This window comes from Fistularia commersonii, chromosome 10 (genome assembly GCF_037954325.1).
Source record: "Fistularia commersonii isolate RoL2024-O1a breed Wild chromosome 10, RoL_Fcom_v1.0, whole genome shotgun sequence".
NCBI classification, from domain to species: Eukaryota; Metazoa; Chordata; class Actinopteri; order Syngnathiformes; family Fistulariidae; genus Fistularia; species Fistularia commersonii.
Genome location: NC_141293.1, coordinates 7,293,709 through 7,317,009, shown reverse-complemented (window position 1 = coordinate 7,317,009; position 23,301 = coordinate 7,293,709). Strand labels below are relative to the sequence as shown.

The 23,301-nt window shown below is 50.1% G+C and overlaps 1 protein-coding gene across 4 annotated transcripts; it reads right to left on the bottom strand.

The window, feature by feature from the left end:
* Positions 1–345: 345 nt before the first annotated feature.
* On the bottom strand, positions 346–22,782 carry zmynd11 (zinc finger, MYND-type containing 11). Of its 4 annotated transcripts, none has more exons than XM_086153478.1 (16): positions 22,497–22,781; positions 17,141–17,276; positions 14,052–14,211; positions 13,543–13,566; positions 10,431–10,592; positions 10,263–10,340; positions 8,491–8,583; positions 7,101–7,187; positions 6,947–7,021; positions 6,774–6,851; positions 5,662–5,780; positions 4,568–4,859; positions 4,327–4,401; positions 3,952–4,230; positions 3,655–3,840; positions 346–3,295 (listed from the first exon to the last, which is right to left on the bottom strand). In XM_086153478.1, the coding sequence occupies exons 2-16, from the start codon at positions 17,269–17,271 to the stop codon at positions 3,173–3,175; spliced, it is 1,962 nt and encodes a 653-aa protein (XP_086009604.1). In that variant the 5' UTR covers positions 17,272–17,276; positions 22,497–22,781; the 3' UTR covers positions 346–3,172. The 4 variants fall into 4 exon arrangements, with proteins under 4 accessions (XP_086009604.1, XP_086009605.1, XP_086009606.1 ...); XM_086153479.1 differs by having other exon boundaries at positions 6,947–7,002; positions 7,100–7,187; positions 22,497–22,777; XM_086153480.1 differs by lacking the exon at positions 13,543–13,566 and having other exon boundaries at positions 22,497–22,782.
* Positions 22,783–23,301: the final 519 nt, after the last annotated feature.

Sequence of the window (23,301 nt, the reverse complement as noted above, 5' to 3'; positions counted from 1 at the left end):
AACTGAAGGTGTGAATGAGAGGGTAAACAACTGGATGTTGATTGACAGCTGATACATCCGATAAGCCCCGCCCCTAGCCTCGGTTATGGCTGTGATTGGCTGCAGCACCCTGAACCCTGCAGATCGGGTCTCCAGAGCAGAGCATCTCCCTGTGCTGCGGATCCAGGAGTCAGGACATATGAAGGTCTGTGGAGATATTATGGTCTGTGTGAGACCTCAAGTTGTGTTGCCGTGACAACACAACCAATCACCTGGCTTCACTTGAGGAAGATGAAAAATAAAAAGCAGAGCTAATGTTTCCGTTGCCATGACTACATGTGAATTATAGAAGACGTGGACACGGGAAGTTGTCGATACATTTATTTCCTCCATGTCAGCACACAGAATAGATTTATACACGTTTTTTGCTAAAGCTAAGGCTAAAGCATCGATAAAATGTCAGGCGAGGACAAGGGGGGGGGGGGGGTAAAAAATAAAAACAAAAAAAGAGCATGATTGTTCTCCGCCGGACGGAAACAGGAACAGGAAGCGGCCGGGTGGAAGCTGCTTTTCCGACGGTCCAGGGTCAAGGTGGCGCGCAAAAAAAAAAAAAGGGATGATGACGAGGAAACTTGGAAGAAAAAAAGTACAAAACCGGAAAAACACGCACTTCACCTCGATCGATCACAAGCTTTTCCAAAAAAACAAACAGCCGGATGGACGAATATATTATTATAAAAACTAATTATATATATTAAAAAAAAGAAGAAGAAGAAGCGGCAGGCGTCACGTGACGCCTGTGTTTGTCCGTTTCAGAAGAACATGCAGTTTATTGGCTGGGTATGAAAAACAAAGATCTGGGAAGGGGGTTTAACAGAAACACAAGCGAAAAGGTAGTAAAATAATAATAAAATGATAAGCGGGGGAGACGGTAACAAGTTGTACATTGTACAAAACTAGGACTAACAGCCATCGGGATCGGAGCGCTCTGAATGCCGGGGGGGAGGGGAGGTGGCGGAGGACGACGGGTTTATTTACACGTAGTGCAATGAGAGACCGACAAAAACAAAAGCGACGGCGGCGTGTCCGAACTCGAGCGCCTGCTGGGGAGAGGAGGGCACACGAATACAACAAAAAAACAGAAAAAAAAGTGAGGATATGGTGGCGGCGGCAACGACAGGGAGCCGAGACGGGACTGTACAGGAAACAACTCCGAGCCGCGAGGTTACCGTAATCTCTGTAGAAGGCAGGGAAACAAATCCTTCTTAATTTTTTTTAGCTTTTTGTGGATCAATGATTCGTTTCAATCCTCCCCCCCGCCAAAAACGGCTACTGGCGGGGTAAGTCACAACAACGCTGACGGCTGTGATGGTTTGAGGTCGAGGGTTGGGGTGGAGCCTCGCTCAAGGGCAGCAGCTAACATGTTAGCAGCTCGCAGGTCAACCAATTAGCCCTGTAGCTAGATAGCTTGAAGTTGGGCTTCTGAGCTAATTCTCTGTGCATTCCCAGAAAAAACAGTTCTCCGAAAAACTTCCCTTGCCTTCGGCTGAACAGAGTTTACGGTATTTCTTTTTAAAAGAGGAATCAAAAAAAAAAAAACAAGCATCTGTACAGAGCGGCGGAGACACTTGTCCTCCGTTTTTCATCAGAAAAAAAAAAAAAAAAAAAAAAAAAGAGCGCCGGAGGAGAGGGTGGAGCTCGAAGGGTTTGCATAACGTTTGTTTTGAGTTGGTCCATGTGGTCGCTCCTCCAACCCCCCCATTTTTTTTTTTTTTTTACATTTTTAATAATTAATATTATTATTAATAATATCCTGTCGTAACGGGGGAGGAGAGAACTACCAAAGATACCGACATGCACGAGGCCCCAGTGGCGGCGTGAGAGCGAGAAAACGTCCAAAACAAGAACAGGCACTGAGCACCGAAACCACAGCGTGGACAGACGGATCACATTGGCCGAGGAAAAAGAGGAAAGGGGGTCACAGAAAGGAAAAGACGGCAGAGGCTTGTTTCGGGACACGACTTTTTTTTCTTTTCTTTTTGGCTGATATTACAAGCGTTTTGGGGGTCGTCGAGAGAAAAGAAAGAAAGGGTTGATATTGAAACGAGAGAGGGGCGACACTTCGCAGCCGGCCGTTGCCCCAGGCGACGCACGGCACCAGGGCCGAGAAGGTTCGCTTCGGAGCCCGAGAGAACCTCCGCCTGCGGAGAGCTACGTCTCGGCGTCCGGCTGGCGTTCACGGAACGCGGCCCGGCTCCTGGTGTTAGCGTCCACTCGTGTCACGGTGCGCTCCGGCCACTTTAGCGCTAGCTACTGCTAGCTGTGTGTGTGTGTATGTGTGTGTGTGACCGGTGCGTACAGGAAATCCCCCCCTGACCCCCCTCGCCAACTGCCGGAACCGAAACTCTGCGCCCCGAACTTTGCATATTAACAACAATAATTACACTGATGGCTCCACGTGGAAGATTTGTGTCGCTGAAACACCGGCGACGTGGCAAAACCCTGTTCCCAATAAACGACTCCGGGATAGAATTTCGTTTTTTTTTTTTTGTTTTGTTTTTTGTTTTTTAGGTAGAAAGGATAAAAAGGTGCGATCGACCACCCGGTCCGCCGCCCCGCATCTCACGTGGCTTTTTTTTTTTTCTTTCTTTTTTTTTTTAAATAGATTTTTCTCTATGAAAGCAAAGCCGGCCAAGTGTGTGCGTGTGTGTGTATGTGTGTGTGTGCGCGTGCATGTGTGTGCATGTCGCATTTACAGTAAGAAAAGAGATTTATTAACCTTGTTTTTTTTTAAAAATTCATGGTAATAAAATGCATTCTCACCTCATCACTACACTTAAATAACACATTCTCAGACACCGGCTTTAAAATTAGCACTTTGGGGGGAGGGGGTTCAGAGAAACCATCGGACCTTCACTTCGCTTTCAAGCAAAGATCAAGGGGAAAGTAGAAAAAAAAGGAAATAAATCAACACGAAACGGGTTAATTAAATAGCAATTACAAAATAAAGGGCGGAACAGGGGAACATCGGATCCACAAAGTGTTCAGGAAGGCAAGTGGACAAACAGCGGAGGGGAAGTGTGTGTGTGTGTGTGTGTGTGTGTGTGTGTGTGTGTGGGGGAGGTTGTATGTTGCGGACACTGACTGACAGGAGCCCGGAGGTGGGGTAAGGGGTGCAGGGGGTGGGGTTTGCTCATCTCTTCCTGCGGCAGGTTCGTTTGTGGTCGGCATGCCAGTGCTCCTGCTGGCACTTGATGGAGCAGTAGGAGGTGTTCCAGCAGCAGTGGTACATGGCCTCCTCCTCACAGTTGTAACACTGGAATGAAAACATAGTGCTGAGTGGACACACACACTCACACTGAACACACCCACACACTCCGCTACAGGTTGCTCTTCATCGTTTTAGCTCATCATCCCATCGCGTTGTGGGTCCCTGCCCCGTTCGGTATGCTCCTTTCCCGGGTGGCGGTGTTCCTCAGGGTCCGGTCCTGGGACCCTGCCCTTTCACCACTCTCTCTTCTTGGAGATACAGGTCCACGTGTGGCGCTGCTGTTACCCGACAGCATCATGTCGAGCGACGCCCATTTTTGGGTTCATGTGCAGGGACGACATGCTAATGCTAGGACTTGGTGAGACCGGGGGTGTTTCGTGAGTGTGAGAAGACGCTTCACTCACCCACTGCTTTTTCTTCGTCTGTGAAATGAGCTGCTTGTGCTGGGCCACCAGCTTCTTCACCTCCTCCACCAGCTCTTCTTTACACTTTTCCTTCACCTGCTTGCACTTCCTCTCCATCTCGGCCTGAGCCCCGGCCACCGCTTTGCTCACGGCCTGCCGCTTCTCCTCCTCCATCTCGGCACGGAGCTGCGTGGACAGACAGGGATTACCCTGATGCCCTCAAAGGTCCACCATAATAAACTACAACACTCCAAGATTTGTCGTTTTTTTGGCATTGCGCCGAAAGAGCACACAAACCTTCTCCAGAGCTTCTCGTACCACCCGCTCCGTCTCCCTCTTGTTGTCAGCCTTCATCATCTCCTTGACGTCATTAAAGACCTTGGTGTACTTCTCGTGGCACATGTTCTGGCAGGTGCCGTCCGTGCTGGTCTGGGTGCCGCGGTGCAGCGTGCGCGGCGACGCCCCCGTCGCCTTCTTGGTCTGCGTGGACACAGAGAGCTTCTCGGGCGGTTGTGGCGCCGAGGACACCGGGATCTCCTGGCTGGAGCTGACGGCCTCCATCTCCGGTTCAGGGTCCTGGCAAAAGATGTGAGCTTTATATTCCTCATATTGGAGTACCGCTAAATCCTCCGCGCTAGAAGAGAACCTGGCCTGGATCACAGCTCTACTCACACTGGCTTCTTCTTTGGGCTCCACCAGTTGGGTACGACGGCTTTTCTTCGCCTTGGGCTCCTGGCTGCCTTTGAGCTGAGGGTACAGGACAGGAACTTCATGAAGAACTTCAGACCCAAGCGTGACCGGCGAGAACTCCGGGCGGTTCCCAATTGTGTCCGTGTTCAACCAGCAGAGGGCGCCGCCACCTCTCTTTCAACTAACCGGCTCCGCAACAGGCACTTCTTGGGAGCGGACTTACATGTCGGACCTGCTCGTTGCTGGTGGAGGAGATGCTGGACTCGGCCTCATCGGTCCGCTCCAATCGGTCGGTCCGGCTGCTGCTCTCCTCCTGCCGCTGGCTCTGGTTCTGCTGCTGCGGTTGCTGCGGGCTGCTGTCCTCCATCTTGGTTTTCCACAGACGTCCCTCCCGCAGGAAGCGCTGGTAGACTTCCAGCTCCTCGCAGGCCTTCTTCCAGCCGTTGCTGCGCTTCACCTGCAGCTGCTGGACACTCACCTTGATGTCCTGGATGTTGTCGGAGGGGATCCACGCTCTGGGGGGGGGCAACGGGGGCAAACACAAGCCCCGGAGGGTTAGGAACAAGGAACCTCTATATCTGACATTCAGATTCAATTTAAACAAAGATTCTGGAGAATTCCTCATCATAATATCATCTTGGCCAGCTGTGGGCTGAGGTCTGAGTCTTGCCAAGGAGAAACCTCTCCTCTTCAGGACCGGTCCTTCCTGGGGAGCCAATCAGCTTCTTCCATTTGACCCGCTCTTCTCACTTCCTGTCCTTTATCCATAAACCTCCTCTTGAGTTTCTTTGGGGTGCTACCTTCGGGGGTCACCACAGCCAATGTCCTTCCATCTGACCCTCTCCTCTCACACCATTATTCTGTCCTATTTATTGCCATACAAAAATCCTCTCTGGTCTTCCTCTATATCGCCTCGAACCCCAGCGTCTTTCACCCTTACTTCACCCTCCTTCCTCTGTCCGAACCTTCTCAGTGAAGAACATCTAATGTGCTGTGCCTCTGATGGACTCCTTCCTTATCTTGTCTATCCTTCTCGCTCCCAAAGAGGAACCTCCACATCTTCACCTCTGCCTCCTGTCTTCTCCTCAGTGCCTCCAACCAGACACTCTGGCTCTTGTCTTCTTCACCTTTCCTTTCATACTCCTTCATTACCCCTGACACTTTTCTCCACCCGTTCCAATCTGCAAGGATTCCTTTCTCCACCGCTTCTCCAGACTCTTCATTGCTCTGGACTGATGACCATCGAACTCTTGACCTCCTCCACCGCCTGCTTAAAATAATCGGGCAGAACAGAGGGGAGGGGGTTTCTGCACAGACCTCTGGTGCTGGTGTCCGAAGAAGCGGACGTCCACCTGGTTGTCCTCCCGCTGGAGAACCTTGGCGGGCCAGTAGCCAAAGCCTTTCATCTTGGCCCAGACCAGGTCGTGGCTCGGGGTCTGTGCGGGAAACACACACACACACACACACACACACGCGTAAGGTGTCGGCTTGTGACCTCAACACCCTTTTTCCACCTTTTTTTTTCCAATCACACGAGGATACATGGTGTAGGAACCTCAGATGGAATCCATCTCGATGTTGGCGGCCTTCTGCCTCAACCGGCTCAGGTAGGAACTAATGTTCTAGTATTGCTAATACTGGAAACGCTAACAGCTAAATGATAATAGCCGACTTGAGACAGACACAGGACAATAACTAATTCTCTATTATTGGTAATACCAGTAGTGCGAACAGCGAAGTGCTAATAGCAGACATGAGATGCACACAGGACACAGGGCAGGAACTAATCTTATATAATTGCTAATACCGGTAGTGGTGACAGCTATGTGCTAATAGTGGAAATGAGACGGACACAAGACACAGGGAAGGAACCAATGTTCTATTATTGCTTATACCGGTAGGACTAACAGCTAAATGCTAATTGCCAACATGAGACGCACACGGGACACAGAGCAGGAACCAATGTTCTAGTATTGCTAATACTAGAATACTAGCGCTAACAGCCGACATGAGAGCCCGAGGCTTAATCATGCACGGATGAAGGTACATGAATGCAGTGGGGTGCATCACGGCACTATCACTTGGGGCTAGTTTTAATGCTAATGATTAGCTTTCTCAAAATTTAAGGTTTGCTGCCTGTTCTTAAAAGAGAGAGTGGGTGTCCGATGGTTCCACGGGAATTTCTATTCTGTCTCTGAAGACCCCGGCGAACAGGGATATTCCAGGGTGCTCCCGAGAGATCTTTGAGATACACTAGCACCTGGCTTCTTTAGGGGTTTAGAGGCGAGGAGAAGAATGTACGTTGGGAGCCAATATCAGCGAGGTGGCGCCTCCATCGCCCTGGTGCGCAGCAGAAACTGACTCTCACTGTCCCATTTCCATCCTGACCTGAGTGTGTCCCTCAGAACCTCTGAGGCGGATGTACTCACGCAGGGGTAGCAGAACCAGTTGTCCGGCCGGGCGTTGGACAGGTAGAAGCAGTTCTTGCACAGCAGCAGCTCATTCAGCTGGGTAGGGAGAACCAAGGAGGATTCAGGGCCAAACACCAGGATTTTATTTTGAAAATTCTGGGGAGTTTTTCAGGAGGACGGGGTGAAGGTACCTCGTGGCAGGTGTCGCTGAACAGCAGGCGAGCGATCTCAGCTTGGTCACTGTGGACTGAGGAATGTGGGAAGGCAGGAGGAGAAAAAAATAAAAGAGTGAGGACCAAGAGGAGAAACAGAGGAGGTGATGAAGGTGAGGGGCGAGGACCAACCTCCATATAGGATGGCCGTGTTGTGGACGATGAGCTGGGCGTCTGCCTTGAACTCCTCAAACGTCTTGTACTTTCCTTCAGACAGATTCTGGGAGGGAGGGAGAGACAGAGAGAAAGACAGAAGGAGAGATTGAGAGAAAGAGAGAGATGGAGAGAGAGCGAGAGGAGAGAGATAGAGAGAGAGAAAGCGTGACAGAAGGAGAGATGGAGAGAAACGAGCGGGAAAGCGAGACAGAAGGAGGGATGAAAAAGAGAGTGACAGAGAGTGACAGAGAGAGAGAGAGAGAGTTATACATGGCTGAAATTGGTCAGAAAAAGTACAAAGAGTTCTATTGACACATGTACTGGCTGTGTGTGTGTGTGTGTGTGTGTGTGTGACACACACACTCAAGGCGGGGAAGAGCTCCAGGGCGTCTGGCAGGGTTTGGGTGTCATGCACTGCTGACCACGGCTCGGTCGCCACACACACACACACACACACACACTTCTATCTTTGGAACCTCATTCAGATGCCACAATACATCCAGTCTGGACTCTTTGAGGGGAAACCTGGCCAAGTCTCCCTCCGTCCTGCAGAGCCCACCACCCTCTGCTGGGACCATTTGGAATTCAGGGTGGAGAAATATTCATTCATTCATCATTGGGCGAGAGGTGGGGTTCACTCTGGACCAGTTCATCACAGGGCCACAGCTAGACATACACCCATTCATTCATATGTCTTAGTGAGCCGTACAATCATTCACCCTCTCATTCACACGTCACAGTCATACAAGCATTCATGGGTCGGTTAGAGCCGTAAAACCATTCACCCTCTCATTCATTGTTATATAGTTATACAATGCTTCACCCTTACATTCACACATCATATAAACACAGAAATAATCACTAAATCAGGCATCGGATAGACAAAACTATTCACCCTCTCATTCTTAAATCATATGGTCATATAAACATTCGCTCATTCAAGTGTCATTCATACTTTAGTCATACAAACGTCCCCCCCAGTCATGCATCATGTGAACATTCACCCTCTCGTTCACATGTCAAATAGTCGCCATTCATTCTCACATCTTCGAGCCATAAAACCGTTCACCCTCTCATTCGCTCATTATCAAATAGACGTTCAAATGTTCACACATCATATGGAGACATGTAACCATTCACCCTCTCGTTCATTCACCATATAGTCATACATCCATTCACTCATTCACGAAGCAGATAGCGCCATAAAACCATTCACATGTCAAAAAGTCATAGAAAACTGTCATTCACATATCATATGGAGAGATGCAACCATTCACCCTCTTATTCACACATCGTCAAAAAGTCATTTTTTGTTAATCTATCTGTGTTCGCCTTTCATGCATTCATCTCCCGCCTTCCCCCGGTACCTCCTGGATGTTGGAGACGTCGAGGGCGGTGTGGATCAGCCGCCTGTACATGGGGTGTTTGGTGTCTTTGCCCTTCTTGTTCAGGTCCACCGCCTGGCAAGGGAAGAGGAAAGTAATGAGGTGACGCTCTGCAGGGATTGCAGGAACGGTGGAGGTGGAGATGGTGGTGGGGGCAGATGAAGGAGATAAAGACCCGGGGGAGTCAATGACTGGATGTGACACTGCTTTTCTAGGACAACAGACGGGTGACGTAATTTTACAACACTTTTATGGAGCTGCGGTCGGAGGGAGGGGATGCAGATGGAGCAGTAATGGATGAGGAGACGAGGGGAGGCGTGGACAACATGTGGGTGGTTCTCCTAACTAGAGGAGGAAGGGTGGGGGTATTGTCTTATTGTACATGTCTTGCGCAAAATAATCCCATTTTGGCTGTTCTGACCAACTGACTGACAGCAGACAATCTTCTCCTGTTTGGGAGCACAGAAGGTTCTGAAGAACACCAAAACATCCTCGATGGGAAAATGTAGGAACACACTGTGAGAACCTTCTGCAGCCCCAGGTAGCTTTTCAGGAACGATACCAAAGCAGGGACCGTGGACCTTCGGCTCCTAGAGCCATTTTTGGGGAGGCAGGCTCTTTTTGTGGTTCCATGGGAACTCATATGATGATGGTGACTTCATAAGTCACGCCCATTACCAGATACTTCTTGCAGACTGCATTTGGCCATTTTTCAAACCTTTGGTGGTCACATGTTTGGGAAGATAGCAGCGTGAAATGGTGCAATAAAGAGGTCCAAGCTGTGGCCTTCGGCTTCTTAGAGGGGTTTCCAGGCCTCGCAGAGGAACATCAATATTTTGGCCAGAATAAGTGCAGAGTTTGCCAACGGCCAACAGGCTTCTTCACCCGGCTAAGCAGTGAAGAGAAAAGATAATAACACTTCAACCACATGATAGTTCATGGTTATTATTCCATGAACGTTGTGGCAGCTTCCACCTCCATGTTGACTGAGTCGTCTTCCTAGTCTTCTGCAGTGGTTTGCTTGAGTGTGGAGCTAAGGGTGTTCGTCATAGACACTTGCCAGTTTCTACTGTGGTCCTTCACCGCCTGTGCAAAGTCAAAAGTGGAAGGTTCCCCTGGAGGAGTCGATTTCCTAGGGCGAAACTCGAGCTGGACGCTTCTTAGAACTTCTCTGTCTGAAGCTGACTTCTGTCTCAGATCCAGTCCTGCTGGGTTGGGGGAGGCTGAGTTGAGCCACTGTCTTTCGATCTCTTTACTCTCTACCACAGTGAATATCTACATAACTACCACATTTTTTCCCTCGTGAGCTCCCCAGGGCAGCAGAGAGAAGCTGCTATGACCAACTGCCGGACATGCTGCCTTTCTTCTCTGTAACTTCGGGCAGCCAGTGCTTTCTACACCCCAGACATGCCGCTTTCAGACAAATTAAACTCATTAGATGAGGTCTTAAAGCCAGGGTACTTGTATGCTTCTTCTGCCAGTCAGTATCTGCAGCTTGACCATGTAGCAAGGCTAGCAAAGTCAGTCCCTTTCTCTCTTTCTTTCTACGCTATCGGTGGAGGCAGAAGGCCGACCAAATTAACCTGAAATCTGCCACCGATGCCAAGTGCTTGCTCGTGGGGGAATGTTGGGATTCTGTTTGGTCTAGACCTGCACTACATGGGAACTCTGCTGGGATTTAGAGCAGAGGAAGTAAAATGGGATTTGACTTGATTGCCAACATGGGTAGTCAGAAGCCGTGAAGGTGTTCTCACCCGCTCCTTCATCCGCTGGACGATAAAGCGCAGGTACTTGCACATCTCCTGCTTGTTCAGGTTCTTCTTTTTGCTGCCCTGCAGATGAAGGCAGAGTCAGGTCCGACTTTCAGATGCATACTGTGGCACACAGATAGCACAGGGTTGCTGTTTGAGGGAGGCCCCTACCCTGCAAACCACACACTGCCAGTGGGAGCCCCCGTCCCTTGGCTTGCACTCGTCAGGCAGACACTTGAGGTGGTAGACCCTGAAGCAGTTGTCGCAGGTGAGGATGTCGCCGGGAAGGTGGCACTCAAAGCAGTACCAGTCGTGGCTCTCCGCCTCCCACTCCTGCAAGAAAGACACAGCAGACGACACATTTTGGTGACCCCCCCCTCCGACCCGCAAGACTACAGCAGGGAGAGGAAATTTAAAAAGAAAAAAAAAAAAAAAAGAAATCGAAACATCCCCAGTCATCAGAAGCCTCTCCCAGATTGGATAGGATTCTTACTCGAGCCCATCCGGCTGAGAGCGCGCTCAGAGATCCTCGAAAAGGTCTTCATAGCACGAGAGCCCCTTCACTTGCACAAACACTCGTGGATACCAAAATGGTACTTGTTGAACCGCGTGATTGGAGACGAGTAGCTGGAGGTCTGGAACAGTTCCAGTCAAAGCAAAGTGGGATCTGATTGGATGGAGGCGGAGCCAACCGAGGAGCCACTAACAGAGAAACAGGAGACTCGGCGAGGATCTCCAGAGATGAAATTGAAACCCTTATCGTCCTGTCCTGAATTTTGGTGCTTTGCAGTTCTTCCAGAGAAAGAAAACAAAGTTTCTGCTCTGTGGACGACGGCAGCAGAGTGTACTTTGCTAGAAGCTGTTGTTTGCGGCTTCTGCCAAAACCATCAGGGTGTTGGACGGAGGCAGGAGGAGCCGCCCGCTGCCTCCAGGCGTCTTGTAGTCCCAACACTCTCTGACTCTGCATCGCGGTTTCTATTCGGTGTCAAGCCGGGACACGCCGGAGAGCCGAGAAGCAAGGCGAACTTGCCTCACAGCTTGACCTGGAACAGATGTTTGGGGAGGAGGGCGAGGGGAGGGTCGCTCCTCCAGCTCCTGCTACTTTCAGAAATGCTGCCACAGACATCACGGATGTCTGAGCAAGCATGCACTTCCACTTCTTCTATGATTCTGCAATGCTTCCTGAGTCCTTACTCTTAGCTTAATTCCCCCCCCCAATTCGTGCAAGCCGGAATGGTTAGATAAAGTTTGGAGCCCAGCCTCGGGTCAGGAACGCCAGTTCCCAGCCAAAACATGGCGCGCAGTCCTAAACAAATTTGAAATAGCAGGAACTATGAATGCAAGGTAGTTCTCGGAACACAGACAAAAAGATAAAGGTTAGTGGATAAAGAGTGTGTGGTGTCTGGTGTGGACTGTAGTCAGTCCATCATGCATTGGAAAAAGGCGCAGATTGTAAAAATGACATCCATCACTTTTGAATAATAATCCAACGGGTGGACTGTTTTCTGTGTTTGGTGGATCTTTAGTGATCACAGAGCATCAAAATCAAAAATGACAGAGAGTAGAGATGATTTGGAGCAGACCCTGGATTAAATCTGGTCTGACTTGAGGGGCGGTGCGTTTGCGCCTTTTCGCCCCCCCCCCCCCCCCCCCCCCGCCCCAAAGCGGTGTGAAGTTTCATTTTGGTTAATGTTGCTGCCTATTTGCGAGCACTACGGCTAAATGCTTGAGGAGCAAATATTGTTTGCAGGGGAGGGGGTTCAAGGACGCCGCCTGTGCCAGCTGGATTGAATCCAGGCACCTGTGCACGGACACCTGACCTATATCGAGCAATTCGGCTTCACACGGACGCTTACCGCGACATAATTCGCTAACCTGCGAGAACCGTTTGGTAGAGCTACTGCGAGCAGCAGGCGGGCAGGGAAAGCTAAACAGTATAACCCCAAAGACCAGAATCACCACCGCCACCCTCCCATCCCATAATATCACTTCAAAATGAAAACATAAGAAAAGACAAATGAGCATGCACAGAAGTTAGGAGCACAACCTCTACCAGCACTAGAGTACTACACACGCATGGATGCTTGCTACCCACCTGTGACTATGCTAGCTTAGCTTGTAGTCTCACATTCGGACTAGTACCAAAGATTTAAGAATCGAATTGGGTGGATTGAGATTCGGGGTGTGCCGAACACCGGGGGAAAGAACTTTCCGATTCAACTGCCTTTCCTCGCAGACAATGCGAACGCAAGATACTTTTGGCTAGCTTCACTGCGTTTGTTGATTCGTGGCCATTCCCGGCAGTGGTGGCCTGAAGAGCACGGAGTCTGAGGCTGCTGTCTGCCTCTATGACGAGGCTAGGAAGGATAAGTAGAGCCGGCCCCATGACAGGTTAGATTAGATTTGTTGCCGCTAAACAGTCCATTGCAAGAAAAAACACTAAAAAGTTTTGATATTTGCACAAAAAAACATCTCTTTGACTTGCAAAAGACCAGGCCCTTCCCAAGCAGCGACTCCATTTTCATCCCAAGTGGCGGGAATGGACATGTACTCCCAAACGCATCAAAGCTGATCTTTGAAAACAAACAAATGGATAAGTATCTTGTGACAGCGTTGTATTGACTTTCCCGTACCTGCTAAATATCTTCTGACTTGGTGTTTGCATTTTGCTTCTTTGTTTGTTTGTGTCAAGCAGCTGCACATCTGTAGGTAAGTAGCAAGCAAATACTTCATCACTGATCACTTCCGCAAGAAATTTGGCCACGTATACACAGCGCAGCAACACAGCGACTTCCATGAAGCACTTTTTTTGTTTTTTTTGGTTTTTTTTTTATAGGCATAAATGAGAAACAGCACATCGGTACATCTGGCAGCGAGATTAGTCACAAACTGTAGGCCAGCCATTTTTAAATAGAAACCTCATGTCTCCTGGCTCTTATGCCGAGTGATAATTTAATTTGAGGTGAGCGCACAACGTTTTTTTTTTTTTTTTTTTTTTTTTTTTTTTTTTTTTTGGGGGGGGAAAGGCCCAAGTCTCCTGCGCTGCCTGTGTCATGCTAGGCTGCCAACAGCTTCTTTGTTTTTTTTTTTTTTTTTTTTTTTTGGAACTCGCCAGAAGGTGCGCTGTTTGGGTTCTCCCTGCGGAAAAGACCCACTGAGATCCCTGAGAGCACTGCATGTGGCAGACCCGATTTCTCACAGAATGATGTTAGTTGAGGAGGGGGCAGGGGAGTCAATGGGGGGGGACAAACCTGAGAGGTTTAAAAAAAAGTTCAGCGCTTACCTTACTCCCCTCGGCTTTCGGGTCCTGTGATTGCAAGTGATTCAAAGAGCAGTGTTTAAAAAGCCTGCTGCTAACAATGACCTGAGCGCTGCTGGACAGGCAACGTCAGGTCCCCGAAGACCCACAGTTTCCTTATATTCACATCTCGGTCGCGGCAGGCCTCGGCTGTAATGGCAAATACGGCACCGGCGCCACTTCATTAACAGTACCAGAGGACGCGGTTTGACAGAACATTCAATAAATAGTCAAATGCATGAAACGTTTGACGTGAGGGAACGAGTGCCGGCAGAACATTTGTTGAACTTTCCTAGAGGAAGTTATAAAAAATTTTCGGCAAACGAGCCGGGTCTAGTTCTGCTGTTCCTACCAAAGAAACCAAGATGTTTGGTTAAGCAACACTTGGAAGCAAAGCTAAAGTCGAGATAAATGTGCCAACTTTATATGCAGGGCTCTTTCGGCCAGAGCCTCTCCAGGCACAACGTTCTCCTAACGCCGGTCGACGGACCTACCATCTCGTCCCCTGGGAGCCAGTACCCTTCCTGCTCGATGCCGGCCTTGGAGCCTTTGCAGCCCACAGTAAGGGTTTCCACCACCAGGCCGTCCTTCACTGCCAAGCTCAGCTGTCGGGCTGTCTCCTTCGGGTGCATGCCAAACACACGGCTCAGGTACCTGGACAGGTGAAGGGGGGGGGATGAGTCAGCCTTCCCGGCTCCATAGCTTTCAGTGCAGTCAGCAATTCGACTCAATGTACATCTTAGTAAGGGCCGATGTCCAATGTGCAAAAGATCAGAGAAAGAAACAAAAACAATATCTCATTTGTTCGTTCATTCATTCATTCCTTCATTCAGTCGTTATCTATACTGCTAGTCCTTCACTCTGGGTTGCATGGGGGTGGAGCCTATCCCAGCTGTCACCTGGCGAGAGGCGGGGCTCACCCTGGACCGGCCGCCCATCGATCACAGGGTCACATAGAGACAGACAACCATTCGCTCTTTCATTTAGGTCATACTGACGTACAACCTTTCATTATCGTTCACATGTCAGGGTCTCCGGTGAACCTCCTGTATGTGTTTGACAGTGTGAAGAAGCAGGAGGAACCCCACGCAGACACGGGGGAGAACATGCAGACCCCGCACTGAAAGCCCCCCCTGTCTTGCGGTGAGGTGGAAGTGCTAACTGCTGTATTCGCACGTCGCCCTAAACTGGCTTCCTTAAAAAGTAAAGAGGCATATATGTACGTCTTTGAGATGTCAAGCATGTCGAGGAGGTCAGGTGGAAAGATACCAGAAGGACTGAGTAACGTTGGGAGGAGAAAATGACGGTGACATTGAATGGTTATATGTCTGTATGATCTGTGCAAAAGAGAGTGAATGGTTGTATGTCTGAATGTGGCCCTGTGATGACCCAACCCCATCTCTCAGCCACTGATGGCTGAGGAAAGCTCCAGCATTGTAGAGAATGAATGAATGAATGAATGAATGAATGATGGATGGATGTTTATATCATATTTCCATTAAAAACCAACCGACAAAGAGGTTAGAAACATGAAAAGTACCTGACAAAGACAGAACGTCCGCGGGTTTGGGTCGACCTGACTTTTTGTCACACAGATAATCGGTGTGATTAACGAACAGCTAATTGATTCTGAGCTTCCTGACCGGGGCTGGAACACTGCTGCAGCCGGAGATTACACCTCCTCCGTCTGAAGGAGGACAGTTAATTACCCCCCCCGCCCCCCCGCCCCCAGCTCCACCTCTGTCTCCTCTACTTCCACGCAACAACTGAACACCCACCTCTTCGTCACAAAGCCCGTCTGCTGAAATCAAGCAGCGAGGAGAGGGACTGGATAGGGCGTTCGGGGAGCGCCGGGGGAGGGGGAAGGGTGGGGGTGGTGGGAGTATCCGTTGCATGCCACTGCTTCCCGTTGCCATGACAACAGCCGCCCGTCTACCGCGCTCGTCTGGCACGCGGCCAGCTCCCAAGGTGCTCGCCAACTCGCCGTATGAAACGCGCTAAGTGTTCCATTTGGTCTGCGCTCCATCCTCGAGCGAGGGGAGCGACTGATCTGTGAGGTCTGATCTTCCGCCGCAGATATTTTTTTTCATTTGCATATTAAGAAGACTTCAGAGACTCTCCTCAGCACCACCGTAGGAGAAAATTGGGGCGGCTCCAGCCATATCCGCACCGCATTTCCACAGCGGGGAATGGAGATCTACTCTCATCTCTTAATGTCTTTATGGTTATCTCAACGTCGACTGGGTCTCACAACCACCCTCCAGCTTCATACATTTTGAATCCCGCACCTTATCTCTACAGCTACATCTCAGGTACACCTTTATCTCCCATCTGTCCGCAGGACGCTGAAAACCAGCCACCGCCGACAGAGATGTCGCCCCCACCCTCCTGCTGTTTGGATTCCACTGCGCGCATTTTCTGCTTTCCAATAGATTTCTTTCAAGGCTGACTGTAAGCCTGACTTGTGTGAGAGAAAGTGTGTGTGTGTGTGTGTGTGTATGCGTGCGGGGAGGATTCAAGTGAAGGCATGTTGGAGCTTTGCTCTCCCCTTCAGGTCGTCACTGCGCTGCCTCAGAGCAGCAGACTCTCCACACAAAGAGCCGGCTTGTTCGGTGCAATCCCTGGAAGCCGGTATGCTCTGCCCTGATTCTGACCGTGCCTTTTCATTCATGGATACATCTTCTGCATCCCTTGCCCTGCTGAGAGGGATTGCAGGGAAGTCCGACTGACCAGGCACACACCCTGAACCGGTTCACACCCTGAACCTCAACCATGGGTTCAGCATGCAGACATCCAACCATTCACACCTATGAACAATTTAATATACTGTTAGATATAGACTGTGGGAGAACCCGCGGAGAACCCAGACAGCCCTTGGGGGGGTGAACATGCAAGCACCGCACACACAAAAAGAACCCAGTCAGAACTGAGCCAGCGACATTCTGAGGCAGGAGTGCCAACTGCCCCACTCCGGCGCCTCCACACTGCGCTTGTCTTCATATCTCGAGTGGTCGTAAAGTTGTTTTCGTCAAATCGGAGTGTATTCCACAGCCGCGGGCCGTCTGCTTCTCATCCCGTTGGTCCCGCACCGAGCCAATCACAGCCAGTGGTCTTGTACGCTACCATCGGGCACATATGTTTCCCTACAAGGACCAACGGGGAAACGCCGCCGAGGCCCGTTCCACCGACACACAAAGGCTGCTCTCAGCAGAGCAGGAACGGCCCTTCTGGATCCAAGATGATCAACATCATCGCCGATCCAGTGTTGGGACCGGCCTCTCTGCAGCACTTGGTGTGTTTACATATTTCCCCCTTTCTGCATTCCGTCATTGCTCCGATGGGTCAACCGGTCTGCTCTGGTCCGCAGATGTTTGTTACGAGCTAGAATCTTCAGCGAGGCGGTCAACAGACCGAGGTGCCACTACAACCCTGACAGATGATGACGAGATAAGACGACAACGGGATTCGCACCCTTGCTAGCGTTCTTCACGTGAGCGAAAGGGACCAGAGTTGAAAACCAGGCTACCCTCTATCATGCTGGCTAACCAGGGGACCCTGAAGTCTCCTCCGGCGGTGGACTTACTTGGAGATCCTGTCCATGTTGGCAATTTGCTTCTGGTTGCGGATGACCTCGATGGCAGCCCACACGTACTGCACCACCTTGGGGTCGGCCTGCCTCTTCTTCACCACGCGGGACATGATTTCCTTATTCATCACGGCTGCAAGAGGGCGGAGCACGTGAATCAACTCGGGGTTACCGCCACAAACGAGATGTTTGTCTTTACGGCAGGAAGCACAGCAACAACAAAAGAACCCGCGGTGCATCGTCCTCCGTACCATACGGTATTTACTTACTCATTTTATAGAAACTGGTGTTTACAAGGGAAGAGAGACGCGGTGCTGCCGCCTACTTTTTCCGGAATTCATGTACGGCCGGCCAGTTCAAAAGAAAAACAAAAACACCTTCATTGTGTTCTTAATTTGGAAATAAGCTTACTTCTAAAGGTCTGTCAGGATAATACAAATAATAAATGAAGGTTTTAGGTATAAATCCCACCCCACCGAAGTTTCACGGTGCTAAAGAAGCCATGGTGCTTTGCTACTGACTTGGCTACAGTCATAGCAAACAATTAAAACACCACTGCGCACAAACACCTTCTTCTGGAGCCCGAAGCAGAAGAGAAAATGCAACTCCAAAACAGATCAGCGCCTCCACCTTCTTGTTCTGCCACTGTTGAACTGTCCCTCCCTGTCGCTATCTCACTCTGCCCTTCTCCCTTGCCTTCTGCCCCAACTGGTCGAGGCAGAAAGCCGCCCTCATGGAGCATTATGGAGGTTTCTGCAGGAGGACTGTTAAGTTTCTGTAGATCATCTCACAGAGCTGCTCTACATGGAACGTGTCACCAGACGACCAGGTTGCAATTCAATCAAAACATAGAATCTGACTTCAAAACCGTCCCAAGTGCCACCATCGCTGTGACTTCTCGTTTCTGACAGACACAGGAAGTGTCAAGCTGTTTTTTCTTCTTCTCATAAATGTAGCATCAGTTAAAACTGCATTTACCTGCTTTGCATTAATGCTGTGTGTGTGTGCATATGTGTGTTTGTGGAGGGGGGATTTACCGCTCAGCGGGGCATGCAGTCGTTGACAGGGCTGCTGAGACACAAGCGGCCATTAAGCCTGCTCAGGTGGCTGGTTTAGTCTGTGTCATGCATCACGAGCGGCCCTGAATATTCCCACTGCTGTTGTTCGGATGCGTGTAATGGCAGGCCTGCAGGACACCTGGACAGGACCGCTCGGAGACCAAACACCGGCAGGTTTAACTTCTTTGGAACAGTTGGGACGTTTTATTTCTTTTAGCCACAATTTCATTACTGGTCATCAAAAACAGACCTTTGCTCTGGCCTTGTCTCAGTAAACCTCCGGACTTTCTTGCTCAGAGAAGTATGGTCTCTCTCTTCCATCATGACTGTCTTTATTATTCCCTCCATTGCAACCACTTTTTTTGTACGGCACGTGCCGGACCTTCCAAACGTAACCAGCCGTGAAAGAATTTTGGAGAAACTTGACAGTAACCTAACGCGTTTGGCAAATGGCAGGGGTATGCCCGAGACACCATACACCTCAACCAAAGATGCACAACTGGATTTTTTTTCCTGGGCTTACCCATAGCAGGCAAAAGTTACCTCCTGCTGAATACGGTTCATTCAAGCAATTTTCTAGAGATCATATTTTATGTGCTTGTTTTTACAGGTAACTTTGAGAGTTTGGTCATTTAAAATGTACGACATTTTATTTCCAAATAGTATTTTATGTCTGATAATCACCTTGTGAAAGGTTCTTGAAGTCACTTGTCAACTTAACACGCAGCCTCTTCCGCCCCACTGCCAAGTTTTGCTAGTAATGAAGCTTTTCGTACACTGATCCCCCCAAAAGTATCCAAACTATTGCCGATCTCAAACCAACCTCAAATGTGTTCCATTTGACGTGGACTTTAGGTGAAAAGGATAATACAGGAGTCAAAAGCCAAATGGCCCCCACTTGTATGACCTTTCCGTCACCTTACAATTGCAAAGCGCTTTACACTGGATCGCATTCACCCATTCACTCACATCAGATGGCTGTAGAGCTGCCATGCAAGGTGCTAACAAGCCCATCGGGAGCAATTAGGTGGTTCAGCGTCTTGCCAGGAGACACCTCAGCATGCAGGCAGGTTGGAGGGATGCCCGCTCTACCAACTCAGCCACAGCCATACCCTAATGGGGTGCCACTTATGTCGCGCTTTCGTCACCTTGTGGTTCCAGGCGGTTGTGAGGCCAGCGGTGCTGTATGCTTTAGTGACAGCGGCACTGAGGAGAAGACTGGAAGCAGAGCTGGAGGCAGCAGATATGAATATGTGGAGGTTCTGTTTGGGAGTGACTAGGATCAGCAGTGAGTCCATCAGAGGGACAGCACATGTTAAATGTTCTGGAGATAAAAGTCACAATGGGATGGTTTGGACATGGACGCAGGAGGGATGGTGAAGATCTGGGTAGAAGGATGCTGAGGTTGCAGGAGGTGTAGAGAAAGACCAGAGAGGAGGTTTATGGGTGGAGGGGAAGAAGGACAGCAAGTTAGTTGGTGTGAGAGGAGAAGATACAGAGGAGAGGCTTGGAGGGAGGAGGTTGGTTCACTATGGAGACCTCTGAAGGGAGCAGCCCAAAGAGAAAGAAGAAGAATCACCTTGCAGTTCTGAAGCACTTCACACTGGATCACGCTTGCCCATTCACACACACCAACTGCCAAAAGACACTGCAGCATGCAGACGAGCTGGGATTTCGAACCTCCAACCTTCTGGTTGGAGCCACAGCCGCCCCCCCAATGGGCCGTCATTAATGGAGTCTGCTGACAAGACAGCTACCCGCCGCTCAGGACACAAAACCAGCACCAGTCAAACTGCCAACCCGCAAACCCGAGAATTTACTGCAAAGCACAAATACATACAGCAGAGGAAGAAGTGGAGATGGAGGAAGGTAGTGACAGGAGCAATACGGTCATGCAGTTCATCCGGGCGGTTTCACTCATCCATTAGTTTGCGTGTGATTAAACATGTTGTGCGTGTTTTTGTTTTTCCACGGGGGGGACTTGGCCAGGATGTGGAAGTAACTGCTGCTGAAAAGCCATTTTCTCTTCTGAATAGCACTTACAGCTTGTCAAGTGACAGATGCGCTTTCCTTGGCTTGTTGTCATTCTGGGGGGGGTGGGGGGGGGGGGGGGCTCTCAACCTCAGACCACTTCCCCTTCCTGCCATGTGAACACAAAACAAATAATATAGCGGCGATGAAGCTTAAGAGAACGGCGGGGAAAATCTGATGGGATAAAACTCCCTGAGACCTTCAAAGGCTAAGGATAATGGCGGTTTTACTCGACGGCACAGGCCAGCCGTCGCCTGAATACCTCAGGAAAAAAAAATGCAAATCCAATTTAATGTGGTCCTCCTCTCAACCAACCGTGAAACTTAAGATGTCGCTTTCATAAATCAGGGACGACGGCTAAGTGCAAGAACGCTGTGAGCATCCCCCTCCTTTTTTTTTCTTAAAACACGAGGGAGGATGCTCAGCTTTAGAGGACTTCTGAGGCGGCGGGTACCGCGGCAGATGCTGAGAGAGGATGTTCATTTCACACGCTTTCTTTCAAAGCGTTTCAGCCCATAGATTGAGGTGACAGAAAAGAAAAAAAATTTGGTGGTCATTGTGACTGAGTAGAGATAACAGAGAAGTCAGCCTGTGGTGGAGGAAAGCATCGCCAAACAGTGATCGAGATATACGGGTTTATTTTCACTTATTCTGAATGATGACTTCTCCCATCAATGCGACTGCTTTCACTTATTGTTTCATATTTTATCTGCTCTCCCGGTGTGATTATAGCACTTCTAACACACACTCGTCGGTAATCCTTTGATAACCTGCCACCGCTTTTATTTGCCTAGTACGGCAATTCGATGGCAAACGGCCTTGGTTGGGATAGCTGTTCACACTGGATCACATTCACCCATGCAGCCAAGCAAGGTGCGAATCAGACCATCGGGAGCAACTGGGTTTTGCATGAAGATGCTCGGGCATGGGATCGATACCACCGACCTTCAGATCGGAGGGATGCCCGCTCTTTTGTTTTTGACAGGCTGTGTAAAGAAATGCAGGTTAAGAAAGGTCAAATCCCATAATAACACAGGACCCTTGTGTCGCACACCTGCAAAATGGGACCAGGTTAGAGTGGGTGTAAACGGGAGGGGTGGGGGGCGCATCTTCTCTCCAGCATCTGCGACCGCAGCGGCGCCGATGCCTTGACCTCGCTCGCCCCCCCCGTCCCCCGGGGGCGCCGGCGGATCAGCAGACAGCCTTCCCAGTCAATCACAAGCAAGGTGCACGATGCTAATTGGGAGGCTAATTAGCTGGCAGCCGACGCAGGTTGATAGCGGCTCCCCGCCGGTAAACAAAGAGACCGCACTGGCGCGGTCGCTCACGCCGTCGAGGGCTGACAGCTCGCCCAGCTGAACGCCCCCGAAAACCCGGGCTGGCTTCACATCGACTGCCCAGTCGATATTTGAAATAGAAATAAATACAATAAAGTTAAAGGGGTGAAATAAATCTGCGGCGGTCGCAGCGCTGTCAAGACGTGCCGCTCACTGTTAGCCTGCGACTAGCTAACCGCGTAGACAGTGACGTGATGAGACCCGCCAAGGGGGTTACCGCAACCAGACAGCAGGACTGCAATACCGCAGTGTAACAAAATACTCCAAAACGGAATACTACTTCCATTAAAGTCATCGTTGTGCGTTTATTTGGCAACAAAAGAGGGGATAGTAGGGAAAGGCCACGGCGCCCCCCTCTCCCCCCCGAGCTGGACATAGCGCCTAGCTGGCTAGCTGACGCACAAACCAACGCTGACTAGGGACCGATTAAACTTTTCCAACCAAAGCTAGAAAGAACCGATGTGTGTATTCCGATTTCAGGCCGAGTTAAACCCGCAACATTTGGGTTAATGGCCGCCTGGCGACGTACAAACTTGAAAACCCCCTATCATCTCCGTGGCGCTAATAAGCGACTGTTACGATGCCGACCTTTTCTTTTTTTTGAGCTGTCTAGCCAAGTCGTGAGGGGAGTTTTCACAGCTAGCATGCGGCTCAGGTGTCCGTCCGGGGGAGCTTTAAACGATATCACCGGGCCCCGTTGGCTAACTTGTCGGCCACTCGTTTGTTTTGGAGGGCGCCATGTTCGCCATCCTCCATCACGGGACAGCGAGAGGGTAGCTAGCGCGACTAAGCTGGGGTAGCTAGCGCGGCTAAGCTGGGGTAGCTAGCGCGGCTAGCTGGCTGGCGGCTAGCTTAGCAGCCGTGTTGTCATTGAGCCGCATTTTCACGGGGATTTAAAATAAAATACGAACAATAACGCAGACTCACCTCTGTTACAGCGTCGCTCGCTAACAGCTGCGGTAAATCCACGGAGGAGAGGGCGCTCACATCGGTGTACTCCGGGCGAGCCGAAGGCCGTGGAGGGTGCTTCGGCGTCCCGCCGGCCACAGTACGGCAGCGCTGGGCTGGGAGGTAAACACAAGTGCCGGAGCTCCGCGGGGGGAAGTCTAGTGGTGGAATCCGCCTCGGCGCACCGCCGCCCGGGACTCCGCGGCCCAGCGTTAAAGGGCCACCCCCGCGGATTCCACGCCCGGAGGGCACCGACACTTCCCCGGGTTCGGAGCCTGCGGATGAACCCTTCTGTCCCCCGCTGTTGAACCCATCCAAAAACACATGATTGTATTGACTTTTTTCATTTTCTTTTTATACTCTACTGTCATTTTTACATGTCTCTCTTTTTTTTTTAAATTTGGTTGCCAAAAGTATTTTGTTGTTATAATAAAGGTAAGTCCTCTTATAATTTAAGTCAGTGATTTGTGCATGTTAATGAGCAAAGACACACACATATGTAATAACGGAAAGTTACACAAGAAACACAAACACACACGCACACACCTCATTCACCAGATAATTACCCAAATTGTTTTTATTTATTTTAGGTAATTGGAATGGCAAGGTGGTACAGCCAGAAGGTCCCTAGTTGGATTCCCAGGGGGGCCTCCTCTGTGTGGAGTCTCCATGTGTCTGCTTTGGGTTCCTCATGCACGAGGTTCATTGGAGACCTGAAATTCCCCAGGCATGAATGAGAGAGTGAATGGTTGCATGTGGGAATGAGAGTCTTCTTCTTCTTCTT